Source organism: Orcinus orca, chromosome 13, assembly GCF_937001465.1.
Source record: "Orcinus orca chromosome 13, mOrcOrc1.1, whole genome shotgun sequence".
Taxonomy (NCBI): Eukaryota; Metazoa; Chordata; class Mammalia; order Artiodactyla; family Delphinidae; genus Orcinus; species Orcinus orca.
In genome coordinates, this window is record NC_064571.1 from 90794994 (window position 1) to 90812508 (window position 17515).

Below are 17515 nucleotides of genomic sequence, written 5' to 3' on the forward strand. Positions count from 1 at the left end.
TTTTTGTGGCATATTTGTCTGGTTTTGGTATTAGGGTACTGCTTGCCTTGTAAAATATGTTTGGAATTCTTCCCTCCTCTTCAATTTTTTGGAAGAGTTTCAGAAGGACTGGTATTAATTCTTCTTTAAATGTTTGGTAGAATTCACCAGTGAAGCAATCTGGTCCTGGACTTTTGTTTGCTGAGAGATTTTTGATTACTGATTCAATCACCTTACTAGTAATAGGTCTGTTCAGACTTTCAGTATTTCTTCATGATTCAGTCTTTTTAGATTTTATGTTCTAGGAATTTATCCATTTCTTCTAAGTTGTCTAATTTGTTGGCATAGTATTGTTCAGAGAAGTCTCTTATGATTTTTTGTATTTGTGTATCAGTTGTAATGTCTCTTCTTTCATTTCTACTTTTATTTGAGTGCTGACTTTTTTTCTTGGTAAGTCTAGCTAAAGCTTTGCCTATTTTATCTTTTCCAAAAGAACACCAGCTCTTAGTTTCACTGATATTTTCCATTGTCTGTTTAGTCTCTATTGCACTTATTTCCATTCTGACCTTTGTTACTTACTTCCTTCTATTAACTTTGGGATTAGTTTGTTCTTCTTTTTCTAGTTACTTGATTTATAGTTTTAGGTTATTTATAAGAGCTCTTTCTTATTTCTTAACATATGCATTTATCACTATGAACATCCCTCTTAGAATTGCTTTGGCTGCTTCCCATAAATTTTGGTATGCTGTATTTCCATTTTCATTTGTCTCAAGATATTGAGACTTCTACTCTGACCCACTGGTTGTTCAGTAGCATGCTGTTTAATCTTCACATATTTGTGGATTTTTTGGTTTTCTTCTTGTAATTGATTTCTAGTTTCATACCACTGTGGTCAGAAAAGATGCTTGACAGGACTTGAATCATTTTAAAGATTGAAGTAAATCCGTGGCTCTTAACTATAACTAGTAAATTCAGTCTATGTATATTGATTTTATTACTGCTATGTCTGTACTCATATCTACCTCCTTAAGTTTGGCTCTTTCATTGTCTTATTTTTCTATTCTTTTTTTCTTAATGCATTTTAGTTAAGGATTTTTTTGTTATTGATTTGCTTTTTTTCATTTGATGTTTTATTTTTACTGGTGTTTTATTAATTCGTGAAGTGTCTTAACAACAGTAGGACTTTAGAATGCTTTACATCCAGTCCACTCACTCTGAACCACATACATTGTTTTCAGTATTCTGTATTTGCCCTCTTATCTTAACCTAAGATATTAGACATTAATTTAAGTGATGTTATTACTTTCTGCAGAGAACATTTGTTTAGATTCACATACATAGTCCTCTCCTTTAATCTCCAACTGCCCTTCTGGGATCATTTTTATTTTCCTGACATGTGGTCTTTAGAAATTCTGTTACTAATATACTCTTTCAGATTCTCTTCCTATGAACAAGTCTTTATTTTTATCTTGTTTTGGAAGGATGGTTTTGTGAGGAACACAAAGATAGACTAGTAGTTATTTTTCTTGTCTCCATGATTTTGAAAATATTATTGGGCTGTTATCTAGCTTCCATTGTCACTATTGAGAAATGTGCTGTTAATAAAATTGTCATTGTTCAAAGTGATCTATGCTTTCGCTAGTTGATTTTAAGATTGACTTTTGGCAACAAGGTCAGACAGAAGAGTACGACCCCATCCACATGAAAGTCAAATACAGGTAAAATTAATCTATAGTAATTGAGGTCAAAATAATAGTAATTTTTTGAGGGAGAGGGTAGTTTGAAATTATGGTGATATGCTATATTTTGACCAGGGTGCTATAACATTTATTGAGCTGTTTCTTCAGAGTTGTATACTTCCCTGCATGTGCCTTATACTTTAATTAAACAGTTAAATATCATTCACGCATTCGTTCTCTCTGCCTGGGAGACCACCCCTCCTTCCATTTAGAAGACTCAATTCAATGTTTAACTTATGTGCTTATTTGTTTAATATTTTAAAATATATTTTGTTTGTTTATTTTTCTTATTATATCTGCTTTTCTTTTGCAACTACTATTTATAAGTTTCATATCTGTTTCCTTATAATTTCTGTAAAATCTTGTTTCTGTTTTGATATATTGTTCCTGTACACTTTTGAGCATTCAATTCTCTGTAATGACCCTAATCTTTTGAGTTAATCTTTTGAAATTCTTAACTCAGAAAATCAGGCATTTACTGTCATAAATTCTTTGTTTTTTAATTGCATCTCCTTATTTATATTTGGTAAAGTTTTCTGACAAAGGGAAACTAGTCAGACACAATTTAGCCTTGCATCTGCCACAGGGAAAGCAGAGACATTGGCATCTGAAGTCCCTCAAAGGACCGGGTCAGCACCCAACTTCCAAGCACACCAGGTGAAAGCACCAGCTATCTCTCAGGAAAAAGGAAAACATTTTTGGACAATCAGGTAATCAAGGAATAACCCCTCTATGTTCCCTCTGTGAAGGCAAACATGAACACTAACCCACTAACAAGGGAGCCAGAACGGGACGTGCAGGAGTGTGGAAACAGGAGTGGAGGGAGAGAAGGACCTGACAATATACACGTTCAGCTGAGACGAGTGACACTGATGTGAATGAGACTTTTTGTTGTTATAAATATTCAGTATGTTTTCTGACACGAAAATAGTGCAGTATGAGCAATGAACTTAGAATCTTAAGGTGTGTGAGCCGTTCCTGGGTCTGGAGGAGAACGTGGGGCCTGGGGGTGAAGCCATGAGCAGACTCCTTCTCATGGAGGGTAGGGAAGACGGAGAAGATGTAGCATCTGGGGAGGGAGCAGTTAATAATTTAGTTTCAAGTGAGAACCCAGGGAAGTTGTCAAATACACAAGGTAGCACTGGGAGTGGCTCTGGGAATCACAGACAGAGTGAAAACGCATTCTATTGGCTCCCCCTACTCCACAAGCAGGGGTTACAAATGTGTTGGGGGTCAGGGGCACACAGTCATGAAGGGGAAACCCAGCCTCCAGGGCTCCTGTGATTGTAAGCTGCTCTGAACTTGGCAAACTCTGCCTCTTGCTCCATCACGTCTGGTCCTGGGAGAAGGAAAGTGATGTGAGCATGTCTGAAAGTGCAGCCAACGAAAACGGCCTAAACCCTCTGTGTCTGAGGAAGGTTCCAACTCATTTCCTTTGATAAAACAAACTGCAGAGTGGAGCCCATTTTCTTCTCCAATCCAGAGATACGGTAGATCCTAGTCTTCCAAAGACTAAAGCTTTGTGGTCACTCCTTGTACTCAACGTGGATTACATACAGTCCACAAGAAAAAGGTAAGTGAGAGAGAATGGAAAAAATACAAAGACTTAGGACGTTGTGAGACAGCGTAGGCTACAGTGACAAAATTTATTATAAATACAGAGTAACTAAGCAGTGTGGTTCTGGTATTGATATTGCAATCAGAATACAACCAAGGTCTCAGCAATAAACCCAAGACCAGGAAACGTGCTGTGGTCGCAGTGACCGAGGACACGGGTTAGAGCAGCCGGTTGCCCAGGAAAATGAATCTGGGACCCAGCCTTTCACGTGTTTTACAAAAGTAAGCCTCATATGCTTTGGAGACCTAAAGTGAAAAAAAAAGCTTAAAAATATTTAGGAAAAGAAACACAAGGAAACATTTTTATGAGCTTAGGATAAGAAAGGATGTCTTGAACCAGATCCTAAAACCACAACCTCTACCAGAAAGAAATGGACACACTTGGCTACACAGAGATTAACTTCCATTTATCAAAAGGTAGCGTAAATATAACGAAACGCACGCTGTAAATTGTGAGAAGAGATTTGAGACCCAAACTCAGCAAAATATTAATCCCAAGTGTGTATGGAGATTCCCATGGGATCAGGAAGGAAAAGACAAACAGCTTTACAGGCAAAGGGGTGAAAGTGGACGCACGTCCCGGAAGGGGAGAAAGCAAAGTTACCGCAAGAGGAGAGGCAAACAGACCTCCTCAGCCAACCCGGGAGCAGCCACCAGATACCCCTGTGCTTGGGAAAGTGAACCCAGAGCATGGAGCCCTGGGAAGCCGTGGCCACCTGCAATGCCTCCTGCTGCTGGGACGGCGACCTGGGACAGCCGCCTGGGGAAATAAGGTGTCGTTGTTTTGAAAATCAGACACTGGCATCATTGTGCCCAGAAATCCTAGCTCTGGGTCTGTAGCCAAGAGATATTTATAAGCATGTTCACGGCAGCCTGGTTTCAGTTGACAGCAGATGAGTAAACCAAGAAACAAAGCCAAGTGTCTAGTGATGACTGATAATCAGTAAGTAAACTGCAGTGTATTCACACAATTAACTATAATACAGAAAAAAACAAGCAAGCGAAAAAGAACCAGGGACCTACCTAACATCTGTGGATCTCAAAATCATAATAGCAGGTAAAAGTGTAAATCCCAGAAGGCTATGACAGAATAACATTTTATAAGCCTCAAAATGAAATGGTATATTTTGGGGATCTATACACATGGATAAACTTTTTTTTTTTTTAATCATGCCAGTGACAAACTCGAGATTCAGGATGCTGTTTATTTGGGGAAGGCCAGAAAATGGGATATGGGAGTGACACACAGGCGGCCGTATAAGCTGGGGACAATGTTCCTAGTACCGATTTGAGTCTTGAGTTCAGGGACATTTGTTTTATTTTTCTGCTTCATAACTCACGTAGACCCTAAACACAATTTTTAAATATCAAGAACTATATTAAAGGGTTAAAAATGGAAAAGAATGGTATTTTAAGAATGGACTGTGCAAACATGAATCACTTCCTCTGGCTCCGCCTGCCAGTCAGGTAGGTGGTGGTCGGAAGGTGCAAGCGGATATGATTTCCAAGGAAACATTTTTTCAAGCTGCTTGCAGGAGTCTAACCCGTATCCACTAACGGCTCAGTGGTTGAGGAGACCACACCCTGGACGCTGGCTCTTGTCAGGGCCCACCCAGCCGGGGTCTGGGTCAGGCCAGCCCTCCCTGGGGGAGGGGCAGCCGTCCACACCCAGGTCCCCTCCAGCCCTCTCTTTCTGCTCAGCTCTGGTTTTCTTGGGAAGGTGAAGATTTGGAGGATGACGGAAACTCACTGCAAATACACAGCATCACGCTTCCTAGGAGATTCCATTAACCTGGAATGAACCCCTTTCCTGTGAGTCTGGAGGAAGCTTCCTGAGGACAAACCCCGGCAGTTCCCACCGTCAGGTTCCGAGGAAAATTGGAGCCACGACTCCACATTCTACCTCAAAATGACGTACTCAGGCCTGTTCGCGAGATATTGTGAATTAGGAGCCGAAAGCACCCTACGGTGAAAGACCAGGCGTCCACGTGGGAATTACGCGCACGTAAGCACACTCTACACCCATGTTTGAACCTCCCTCTGAAACGGGCAGCAAGGGCTTTTCTAAATCTGCCAGGGGAGCTTCTGGTTAAATCAAAGGTGAGCACGAGTGAGCTTACTGTGTTGCTGGAGTTTCCGTTCAGATGCAAACCGCTGTCAAAGAGGGGTGAGGAGGTCCCGCTGCCGGGCTCGCTAGACGGTCCTGGGGACCCTGCAAATCAAACAAAGACTCACTGCAGATGGAGCCACCAGAGGAGTCGCAGCGCGTTACCTGCAGGTCCACCTACGGGGGTCGCCTAGGGGGGTCCCCAGACAAGCCCCCGGGGGAAGCAGCTGCTGGTACGGGCTGTGCAGCCAGCGCTGGCCCCTCGCCACCCGCCCACCATGTGGACGCCCCCGTCTGCACCCCACAAAACACCTGGCAGAAGGAGGGCAGGACCAGCTTCTCGCCAGGGCCGCACCAGGTCCAGGTGCAGAGAGACGCGGCCTCTCCAAGCCGGTCCCCTGGCCCCGGGGGCTCCATGAACCTGCCCTCCCCACCACTAGGATAATGATGCTAACTTCCCACACTTATTCTTGACTTTCCGATGTTAATTTTTACATTATTTATTTGTTTGACATTTTCGGATTATCTCTGCACTGCAAGTTGCTTTAGTGAAAAATAGAAGGACCAATCAGGTAAGTTTGAGGAAAGTGATATTTATGAGAAGAGGAAGCAGCTCTGGACTGGGGAGGGAGCAGGGAGCCGCCGTTGGGCCTGGAACACGGATGAACAGAGGGTCCAAGTCGAGCGTCTGTCTCGGGCAGGTCAGAGCCCTTCCCGAGCACAGTCCTCTTTTCAGGAAGTACAGGGATGGAAAGGGATCTCCGTCCTGTCGCTCCAGCACCAGGCGGGTCCTGTCCCCACCCTTCTGCCACCGCTCAGCCCCCGCCCCGCCCTCCACTGCGGCCCTGGACATGCCAGGTGAGGTGGGGCGGCACCAGCTGCCCCCAGGCCTCGCCTGAAAGACCAGCGCTCCAGGTGGACAGCAGGAAGGGCAGCGGGCCCTCAGCGCACATCGGCCCTGACTACGTGCCCAGGACCCCTCGCGGGACCCCAGACGGGTGCCAGCGCTGCAGGCAGAAGGAGGTCCGCGTCCCCTCCCCGAGTAGGGAGCCCTCCTCCTGACCACGACGCACCAGCAAGACCGACTCGGCGGCCCCGGGCCCCAGGTGCCGCCATGGGCAGGTTCACCCGCCGCCCTCCTGACTCAGCCGGCAATTTCAGGGAGAAGCCAGTGACCCCGCACCTCCCGTTACCAAAATGGGCGACGGGAAGGACCCCGATGGGCTGTGCAGGGTCAGGGGTGCCCCGGCCGCAGCGGGTGCCAGCCTGATACACGGGTCCGTCATTTTCTTTTAGCTTGAAAATTTTCAAAGCCAGCGTTAGCCTTCAAAAGCCAACTACTCGGGGGATAAATCCCATTAGGCAGAGGCTCCAAACTGGCAGGTGAAGCTCCGTCTGACCTGCAAATCGGTTTTGTCTGATCAAAGCCAAGGCACTGCATTAAAAATCCAGACTTCCCTTTCTTGGAAAACGACAAAAACCTTTACTGGGGTAAAGCTCCCAAATGACAGTAAACGGCCGGAGCCGAGGGGTTTCCCAGCAGGCGCCCCAGCCCTCCCCGTCCTGTCCTGCCCAATCGTCTCCGTCAGGCCTGAGGGTCTGCAGCACGCGTGTCACCAGCATCCGTGTCGCTGAGGACAGAACTGAAAGCCTCGTGACGTTGTTGTATTTACTACTTCGACACACAAGCCTCAGGTGTGCTTGTTACTTATTATTATCACCAGTTCACAGATGAGGAAAGTTAGTGGGATGTCGTGCAAGTTACTTCAGTGACGTCAGTTTTCTCCTTGAAAAGCCGTGAATGCGTTTATGGGCTCACCTTCAAAGCAGCCGGCACAGTTCAGGTCCAGCAGATGCCCCAGCGACCCAATTTCCCTTTAAACGCCACGCAGGACAGCCAGAGCTTTAAACCTCTCAACAAAATCAGATAAACCCATGGGTCTTCATACTGATGCTTCCAGGCCACCTCCATGTCCGTGACCAGCTTCAAGAGGGAGGCTGCGCTCCTTCACGTCCTCACGACCCCGCCCGAATGTTTTCTGGCCGGAATATGAGCGTGGGCAGCTTTTCCGTCCACCTGCTCTGGGGTGCTGTGACACACGTGGCACCCTGACTGTGCAAATTCCCTGCTGTGAGAAGCGGAAGCACCTGGGAAATACAGTAAAGGAGACCCTTACTGATCCCTGAGTAAACTCCAGGGCCTGTTACGGGTCACCTGGGTGCTTGAGGACGGGAAAGAAACACTGAGGCGGGCGCGGCAGCAGGACAAGTGGTAACAAGTAGGCAATGCTTCCTGCTTCCACACTCCTAAGGAAAGAAGCACGTGAAGCTGACGTGGAATCCGACGGATGCACTTCTGTGCACCCACCCCCACCCCCGTGTCCACAGCGTCTGTAGAACACTCCACACCACACCCCTGCAGGCGTGGGGATGGACTGAACAGCTCCAAGAAGGCTTGAGAACATGACAACGACTTAACTCTGCTTGAACGGTCGTTCTCACTGCATCTGACCACCCAGCTCCCTTCCCGTTTTCCTAACCCTCCAAACATTCTGCGACCAGCTCCCCACGTACAGAACTGCTTCTGGACCCAGAGTCTGTTCTGCCAGCACCTCTACCTACTTCTTACTACATCTTCTATCTGCAGCTCCTTCCTGATGGCACATGTGTTATTCCCGTAACTAGCTCATCAGTAACTTGGGAGCGAAATCAAAATATTTCTAATTTCCTTCATTCGCCAGATGCTCTCACTGGAGGGACTAACTCTGCCAAATCAACCCCGAGGGGCGGCTGAGTGAGCGGATTGTAACCTGACAGTCATTCATGCGCTCTAGGCTTCTATCAACTTACTGCTGGTGAATGAGCATCTTTTCATCTATATCCCAAAAGAGAAATCTGAACATTGTAATATTTGTTTCTGCTTATCACTACTTAAACCCGTTATTTTTAAAAAATCAGTGTCAATGATTATTAATAATAAAAATAGTTACTGTCAAAAAACAAATACTGGGGGCTTCCCTGGTGGCGCAGTGGTTAAGAGTCCGCCTGCCGATGCAGGGGACACGGGTTCGTGCCCCAGTCTGGGAAGATCCCACATGCTGCGGAGCGGCTGGGCCCATGAGCCATGGCCGTTGAGCCTGCGCGTCCGGAGCCTGTGCTCCGCAACGGGAGAGGCCACAACAGTGAGAGGCCCACGTACTGCAAAAAAAATAAATAAAAACAACCAACTACTGGAAAAGAATACAACACAAATAGTTTCAACGAGTATTTACAAAAACACCTAACCTAAAAAAATGAGCTGTGATCTATAGCAGCTACACTGACCTCGTGCAGGGCTGGTGGGGTGTGAGATGGAGGCGTGGAGGCAGCGTGGCAGGTCCTCAACAATCCAACCCAGACTTGCCGTATGACACAGCACCTCCACTCGCAGGTGTGTGGCCGGGAGAACTGAAAACACGTTCACGTAGACCTGTACATGAACGCGCACACCGGCATTGGCACAACGGTCCCCAGGTGGAAACAAGCCACCTGCCCGTCGGCTGATGAAGAGAGAAACAAAACATGGTCTCTCCAAATAATGGAAATTATTCAGTTAAAAAAAGGAATGAAACCCTGCACACAGGGTACCATGTGGATGAATCTGGAAAACATGCCGAGTGAAGAAAGCTCACACGAAAGGCCACACGCTGCACGGCCCCAGTTACGTGAAGCGATCAGAACAGGCAAATCCATGGGGACAGAAAGTGGATTCGTGGTTTCCAGGGGCTGGGGGAGGGGATGATTGGTACAAAGTTCCCTTCTGGGGTGATGGAAATAAGTGAAGCGATCAGAACAGGCAAATCCACGGGGACAGAAAGTGGATTCGTGGTGTCCAGGGGCTGGGGGAGGGGATGATTGGTACAAAGTTCCTTTCTGGGGTGATGGAAATATTCTGGAATGGGGCAGTGGTGACGGCTGCACGGCACAGTGACAAATTAAGAACTGCCTAAGCACGCACCTTAGAATGGTGAATTTTATGTTATGTGACTTCTATTTCATAAAAAGTCTGAGTCTGAATTTATGCAAAATAATCAAAGTCGGCACTGACTGTCTCCAGAGGAGACCCCTCCCGCCTCCTGTGCCCTCCCGGACACACCGTCAGGTGAGGCGCCCGCAGGAGAGATGTCCAGGCAGAGCCGTGCACATGCCCCCCGCGGCTACACGATGCTGTAAACTCACACGCGCCACACACCTGGGCCCCAGGCGAACGCTTGGGATTGGCTGTCCATGGGCCTTTTACCCTCTTCTGGAAGAATAAACTCTTGTGCTGTGTATAGCATTTATTTCTCTTTGAACGTGTGGCCTGATTTCTCACGTTGGTCTTTTTAGAAGGCAGGACGTGTGATGAATCCTACTGATATATTTTCATACCCATGGGGGGATTGTCAGTTTTTCTTAGATCAGTGAGCAGCATGGTTTCCAGGTTGAGGTCTGATGGGGACAAACATCGAGCTGCTGAAACCGATTTGCTCGGTTACTCAGGAAGATGGATGGGAGCAGGGCCAGAAGTTCAATGGCCCTTTTTGTGACCGTGGATTCGAAGGTGAGATCGGGTCTCAGCAGCTGCCGTGGCCCCAGAGAGCTGGGCCAGGCCCAGGGGCGGCAGCGGAGGCTCCGACAACAGGGGAACGATGGAAAAGAGAGAGAAGATTCCGGCCATAAGGTCAGCCCAGGAGAGAGGCTGTTCCTTCATGTGAGAGAAAAAGCCGGAGAAAGAAGGGAAAAGAGAAGAGAGGGGCTGCCGCGGGGGGAGGGCCCCGCTTCCCCGCGAGCCGGGACGGTGTGCTGACCACAGCGGAGCTGCAGCCCCTGGGCGCGACCTCAGCCCAGAGCCACTCCGGTTCCAAGGTCAGCACCCGACAGAGGCCCTGCCGCTACGTCAAGGAAGGACGGTAACTTCATAAATTCTGCAAAGCCATCCTCCCAAACAGAGTCAGTCACAACACCTGTTCTGATCCACTTCCCGGCTGGATCACATCAGGTCTAATAGAGAATTACAAGCTCTGCAGGAAAACACGGGCGATGCTGACACATCACGGTGCAGATTTACTGTTCTTTCCTCTTTTACATTAAATACTTCTCATGTCAACACAGACATCTTAAATACAAACTTTGTTCCTATATGTGTGCATGTGCGTGTGTAGGTAAATACAGTCACAGTGAGGCGACCTGAGGAAGGCAACTTAGTTAATTCATTGACGAAGCGCCGTCTGGGGACGCCCTCTTTTAAAAGTCTGTGGACGGATTAAAGGGTAGGACGTCTTAGGAACATGCAATGCTGAGGCGCTCTCTGCGTCTTTCCTCTCTCGGAATATGAGCTCAGGAAACGATCTACACTCCTGCCAGTGCCGTAACGTTTGCATAAATAATGTGCTGCGTGGCACCCTTGAGCTTGTCCCCTCCCCCTTACCTAATGGGAGCTTCAGAAATGATGGTGCTTCCCTGAGATACTCGACAGTGACGGTCACTTCATCGCCGGCATTTCTCAAAAGATGCACCTGTCAATGTGACAAAAGACAGTTACTCTACCATCACAAAGTGACCAGAACAGAAATAGAAATAAATCCCTACACGTCTCGCCTGTCTCCCGAGAATTCAATGTTCACGATTACCTTTGAAACTCTGGAAGTCCTGCGAGCTTTACCTGCCGTAACAAAAGGATGGCTGCATGTCCCCAGGTACAGGACTCTGGCGCCTCAGCTACACACACGTTCACACGTCAGCAGAGGTTTGAGGCCAGGCTCCCTGCACACTCTACCCACGCCATCCTGGAAACTCAAGTCATGTGAGAAACCCGCGTGGCGCGCAAACTGACAAATTTCAGAGGCTGGCAACACACGCCAGCTGGTTAACTGTGACGCTGCAAACCGCAAATACGAGCTTCGGAGTTTAAACGACATTTTAATTTTGCAGAAACCAACGGGCAGCACTTCGCCCTTCTCGGCCGCAGCGTCACCATCCCCACGGTTCCGGCCCTTCCCCTGTAACCCAAACAGCTCATTCCTTTAGCTCTAGGGTCAGCTTTTAACGCTCAACGTTTGCCTCGTTTAAGCAAACGTGATTCAGACACATTAGCCAAAGCCCGGAGTAAGAAGCTGTACGTGTTCGCGCCCCCAGCGTCCCATCGGGAACGCGTGCGATGCTGCCACGCGGCCCCGGCCCTCCTCTGAACACGACCCTGCTGACGACCTGCTTCTGCCTGGAGACCCACAGAAAGGCCTTTCCCGTCACCCCGGGGACGTTCTCCGTGTCCCCGAGCCTGAGCTCCTCCCCTTTGCCTCGGCCTGTGAAACCCGCCGAACGCCCCAGCCCGGGCCAGCCAACGTGAAGTGGCCCCCCGCTCATCTCGCATACGTCTGTCCTCCTCTCCCTGAGGCCCTGCGTCCACAGCCTCCTGCGCCACGGGCGCCGGCGTGTCTCTTCCACGTATCAAATCTCGTGACCCTGAGGCCTTTTCTCCATTTCACGCCTCACCAGGCGGTGCCCCGGGAGCCCTGAGGCGAGCCTACCCTGGCGCCCCTTCCCGAAGCCCCCTCGTCTCCTGCTGGGTGGGTGCAGGTGCAGACACGGGATGAAACGCCCCAGGGTCTGTCTTCCCTAAGTCAGGGCTGCTGCCCACGGCAGCGCGAAGGGGAGGGCTCAAAGCCTCCCACCAAACCCAGCAATGCGGCCATGAGACGGACGCTCTGCTCGGACGACTCAACGGCTGGGGCCCAGCTGGGACCACCCTCCGGCCGGCCCGAGGCCCCGGAGACAATGACCATCGCCTCAGCTCCTCCAGGCCGTCAAGGGCAACGGGGCCCACGCACCTCCTCCTCCGAGGGCGACCCAGGGCGAGTCTCACAAAACCGTGGTGTCGTTGCGCCCTCTCCTCCTGCATCGAAGGGACCCCGAGCTGCAGCGCCGTCCTCTCCAGATGTGGCTGCTGCGGGGTGTGGCTCACACCTGAGTGCGGGACGGCCGCCGCCGCCCAAGAGCCTGCCTGTCCTGGGGCTCATGGAGCTTTAAATTTAAGACCAGGGTGTCACGTGGACAGCACGAGCCTGAGATGCGTGCCCCTGTGTGGAGTCAAGTTCTCCCGCTGCTTCTGTTATGTGGGTCTGCCCACGTGTGCGCACGCACACGCACACACACACCCACCCCTACCTCAATAAGTGAGCATATATTTAACAATTTTACAAGTCTTCCTGGAGATAAAATGGAGTTTAAAGCATTAAAATCTATCTAATCGAGGCTAATTAGCCCCCAGAAGACTCGCTCACACATTTACACAGCTCAGTCCTTCAGCGTTGTTCCCCAGGCCCTCGAAGAAACGTCACTTTGGACAAGTTAGTTGTATCCGGGAACAACAGTAAAGAGTGAGGCAGGTGCACCTTTGATGAAAGAGTGGGCTTAACTTCAACGTGTTATTAGTTTTCAAATCCCAAGTGTCTGCCCTGCCTTGATGTTTCCAGACTTTGAGATGCTAGGACAAGGCAAAGGTTTTACTGCATCACCAGTTTCTTTTTTTTCAATTTAGTTCCAAGTATGTATGTGTGTCTGAGAAAATATTTTGACCACCGACCATTAATGCCTCCGAATTCAACGAATGATCTCAAAGCTACGTCTGCCCCTCAGACCACAGCCTTCGGACTGACGGGTGTCGGGAGGGACCTGACTCCACGCTCGGCTCTGGATGGCGGGGCCCCTGCTCTGCCTCAGAGCGACACGGACTTGCCTTTGCATCTATTTAAGACCAGCGATTCCGGCACCTTCCCACCTGCGTCCCTGTCACCAGGCACGTCTGCTCTGCTCTGACAACGTAGGTGCAGGTTCCGATTTCCCACCTCTGACTCACCTGCTGGGCCGCCAAGTTTACCGGTGAGTCAGACATATTTCTTTTTTAGGAAGGATTCAGCTCTCGTATGAATCTTCCCCCAAGCTTTTAAAATGCCGCTCGAGCCATCTAAACTGCTGGGTGTCTCAGGTAAACGACTTGAGCTGCCACGACAAAAAGCCACAGGCTGGGGCTTGGACGACAGACACTCTCCGCCACAGTTCTGAGGCAGAGCCCGCGGTCAGGGTGCCGGCCGGGTCAGGGCTCTGGTGAGGGCCTTCATCCTAGCTGCAGACGGCCACCTTCTCGCTGTGTCCTCACAGGGCACAGAGTGCGCTCTGGCGCCTCCACCCCCTTACACGGACGCTAATCCTACTGGACAGGGCCCCACCCTCATGACCTCATCTCCCTGGATTCTCCTCCGAAAGGCTCCTCTTCCTGACGTCATCACCCAGGGGTTACTGCTCCAACCTGTGAATCTGGGGCACAGACACTTGGTCCAGGACAGGGGCTGGCAGCCTTGCAGCCTCAGAGCAGTTTCTCCAGGGAGTCTCTGAAATTGTCTCACCCGGGACGCCTTCCAGGGAGTGAAGAAATCATCCCATATGGTTATGTCTGAGGAGCCAGCACAGCTTTAAAATGTCATAACTGAAATATGATGACTGGATATTTTAGAACAGGAAGTAACAAACAGATACACGATGAAAGCATGGGTGTCTTTCACATGCCAGAGCCCTGGATGGACACCTCAGACACACGGCTACTGGTGTATCTTGCGTGTCCTTCCGGAAATCGTCTACGCATTTGCAAGAATGCCTTCTCTCTTGAGGGCGTTTTGTGTGCCTTTTGGCCCCGTGCCCACACGTGTAGGTACGTGACCATGTGGGAACAAAGAGGCACACGCAGGAAAGCACACTACACCACGTGAGCTGTCTGTCCTCTTCTTTGGCCCTGTTTTCACGTCAGTGGAACCATGTCCACTAGACAAATCACTCTCTTTGCCTAAAATCGAATCTGCAGTTCACCTCACGTCAGCACATAGACCTGTCCTGCTCCTTCACATACAAATACATAGGCTCACACACACACACACAAACACATAGGCTTACACACACACACACTCACACACACACACACACTTGCACCTGCTGGCCTGCCAGCCCCTTGGCCGTCGCCTGCAGGGTTGGGTCCCCCCTCCGACCCTCCCTCATTAACACCGCCACTGTCGACGTCTGCCAATATCCCCCCATCCTCTATAAAATGATGTGCGGAACGGTGACAGCACTGTGAGAGCAAAGCTTCCAGACGCCGGGTCTGCGCTGATGCCTGGACACCCAACACCTGCCCTGGTCCACCACTCAGAACAGGAGGCTGATGTCTGCCAGGTGATCGGTGCCCTTCGTCCTGGACCCACCTCACATCAGTCCCTAACACACCCTGTGGTTCTCTTTCCCTTCCCTGAATAGAGGGTTGAACAGACATATTCCCTAACTGGTAGAATCTCCAGGCTACTTTCCTGACTCAGGCCTAGCAGGCGAGAAGGGTCAAGTGGGAGCCCCCAGAACTGCTTCTCTGGGGTCAAACAGGAAACCACAGCCGTGCTGCACGGAAGACCTGGAAGATGCGGTCTCCTCCACCCTCCCAGCCAACTTAGGTACTGGGCCCCGCAGAAAGCACATGAATTGTCAGTAACAGCCGTCCTTTACTGTAAGTATAAACACACATAACTACAACGACAACCGTGGCTCCAGGTGCGTTCTCCTTCCCAGAACAAATAGAACACGTTCGTGGTACCTGGGCTACAACCACAGACACAGGCAACACTTCCCTTCCCTGGCGGTTCTGGCTGTCAGCAAACGCCAGCAGAGGCAGCGGCAATAGTGGACCCTGGCTCTCCTGCATCCGGGCCAGGCCGGTCGTCTGTCTTTCTGTCACCCCGCCCCCAGCATCTCACCAGCCCTCGCGGCCCCCGGCTGGTCAGCTGCGTCGTGCCGCTGTGTGTATTCAGCTTGCGGGGACATGAGGCAACACCCTAGAGAGTCTGTGAAGACGCGGGAGTGTCAGAGCGGGAAGTGGCCCCAGACACAGACAGGGGGCTGGGACTGGCACCTGTGACATGAGAACGAGTTGCCGCAGGAGCGCCCCTGCCGCCAAGACGGCAAGGCCCGCCGGTGGTTGGCTTGGATCCTGATGGTGGCGTGGCCCACAGCTGGACACGCTGCCCTTCCCACGCACCTCATGGTCGTCGTGCTACCGACGCGGTGACGGCTCTGCACTATAACCACGCTGCCCCGGGCAGGCGCCCTGCCGCCCAAAGACCTCAGGTGCCGGAAGTGTCCGTGGCAGATGGGATTCTAGGCGGTGTCTGGAGGAGGCTAGCGGGATAATCACACGCATAGCTTTGTGTTTGCTCTCCTCATGGAAAAGCTCCTACCTGGTTACTGGGCTCAGGGGGGTCTGGATGCTCGACCGTGGTCAACGCTACAACACAGAGTCCCGTCCATCAGAGTTTGAGTGTCCTCTGTCTCCCAAGGCCATAGGGGCTGGACACGTGCATCTCTGCTACCAAGGGCAGCCGTTTATACAAGGCCGGCCTGGCCCGGGCCCCAGGGGAGGAAGTGGGCACGTGAACAGGAGCCAGACTCCCCCGCCCCCGGTGCTCCTGCACCAACGAAGCCCCACAAGGCACACCGGAGACGCTACTGGGAGTTTAGATCCCCATTCCAATGGCTCTGAAGCCTGCTAATTTCGAGGCCCGGGAATTAGGGAGCAGTGATGCCGAACCAAAGCTACATCCGCTGAAACCTCTGCGGGTGTCAGGCGATTCTCATGCACATCGGGGTTGAGAAGCATGTCTCTGAACAATTTTCCAACTCATGCATGAGAAAATACTGTTGGTCGGTTATCTCTCTATTTCTCTATCCATCCACCCAACCACCCATGTTCTATCAGCTACCTGTCTGTCTATCTGTCTACCTGTCTATCTACCTACCTTCTATCCATCCATCTTCCCTCTACCTAACCTACTTATTCCAGCCTGTTTCTTTCCATAGCACTTATGTTCCTTCCAACAAGATGGAACGCTGCCTTAACCTCCTGTGTTCGGGACAGTTTCTCACATGAGCAGAGACTGAGAGAAGGTGACCATCGCCCAAGGAGGGCAGACATGAGGAGGTGGGGGGGCCGGGAGTAAGCCGGCTGCCGCGGGGAAGAGGAAGTCCGGACAGCCCAGGGCCCGAGAGCGGAGGCTCATCCTTGAGGGCAGAGGCCTTGCTGACGCCTGACAGATGCTTCGGTACCCAGGGGAAGGAGGGTCCACAAGTACTTGCCAAACGACCTGGAGAAACAGGCGACCGGCCTCAGCTCCCTCAGAACACCTTCTATCAAACGCAGCTGCAAGCTGCTGAGTGACAGCCCACGAGATGCCATGAGCTGGGGGTCTGGGGGTGTGACGGCCTGGCTGCTGCTTGGAACAGTGACCTGGAAGGTTCCATTTCTACCATTTATTAAACACAAGTGAAGACTTTATTTCTAAGGGTTCTCGAGTTCAAAATCACCAGAACTCAGAATCTGTCCTGAGATCTTAGTGATGACCGAGCTGCTGTGTGTGAATAAAATGTGTATAAAAAGGACTCATTTCCACTTGAAAAGGGGGCCTCGTAAAACAGTCTGTGAAGTTTTATCAGTTAGGGCAGATTTTAATCAATGGTTTTCATGGGACTTAAAACCCTGGCCTGCCATTCTGGACTAGAAGTTAATTTAACATTTGAGATATTTTAAAAAAATTCTGAGCACGTTGCATAAAAATGAAGTTCTGTAATGTTTCTCGTTCTGAGACCCTTCAGGACGGAGTGCTGACCCCGCTCTGACTCTCACTGGACATCGGTCTGGCTTCTGCTGCGGGGACTCTGCTGCCAGGTCTCCTGCCATACGCGTGGGCCTGGGGGTCCCACAGGGGGACCAGCTGCGCCCGCGCCACCTCCCGCCAGGCATCCCTAACCTCTGCACACAGGTGAGACTGAGTGATTTTCCAAACATCATTTTTCCTTCCTCTCTGAATAGTGAGATGTCTCAGAATTTGCCCAATAAAATTATGGAAAGTTTACTCTCTGCCACGTCGGCTACGATATTATATGTTGATGTGGATGAGGACACATGGTGTATGAAAAAGAGGGAAATAAACACATTTTTGTCGCCGAAAAGCAGTACAGCTTTTCC

At 50.3% G+C, this 17515-nt stretch overlaps 1 protein-coding gene across 1 annotated transcript in view; it reads right to left on the bottom strand.

Annotated features, from left to right (window-relative positions):
• Positions 1–17515, bottom strand: part of SNTG2 (syntrophin gamma 2) — a 200766-nt gene that overhangs the window by 88281 nt on the left and 94970 nt on the right. The window contains exons 7-8 of the mRNA XM_049695901.1: positions 10892–10979; positions 5456–5547 (exon numbers count right to left, since the gene is read on the bottom strand). Coding sequence (XP_049551858.1) covers positions 5456–5547; positions 10892–10979 — 180 coding nt within the window. The remainder of the gene's footprint in view (positions 1–5455; positions 5548–10891; positions 10980–17515) is intronic.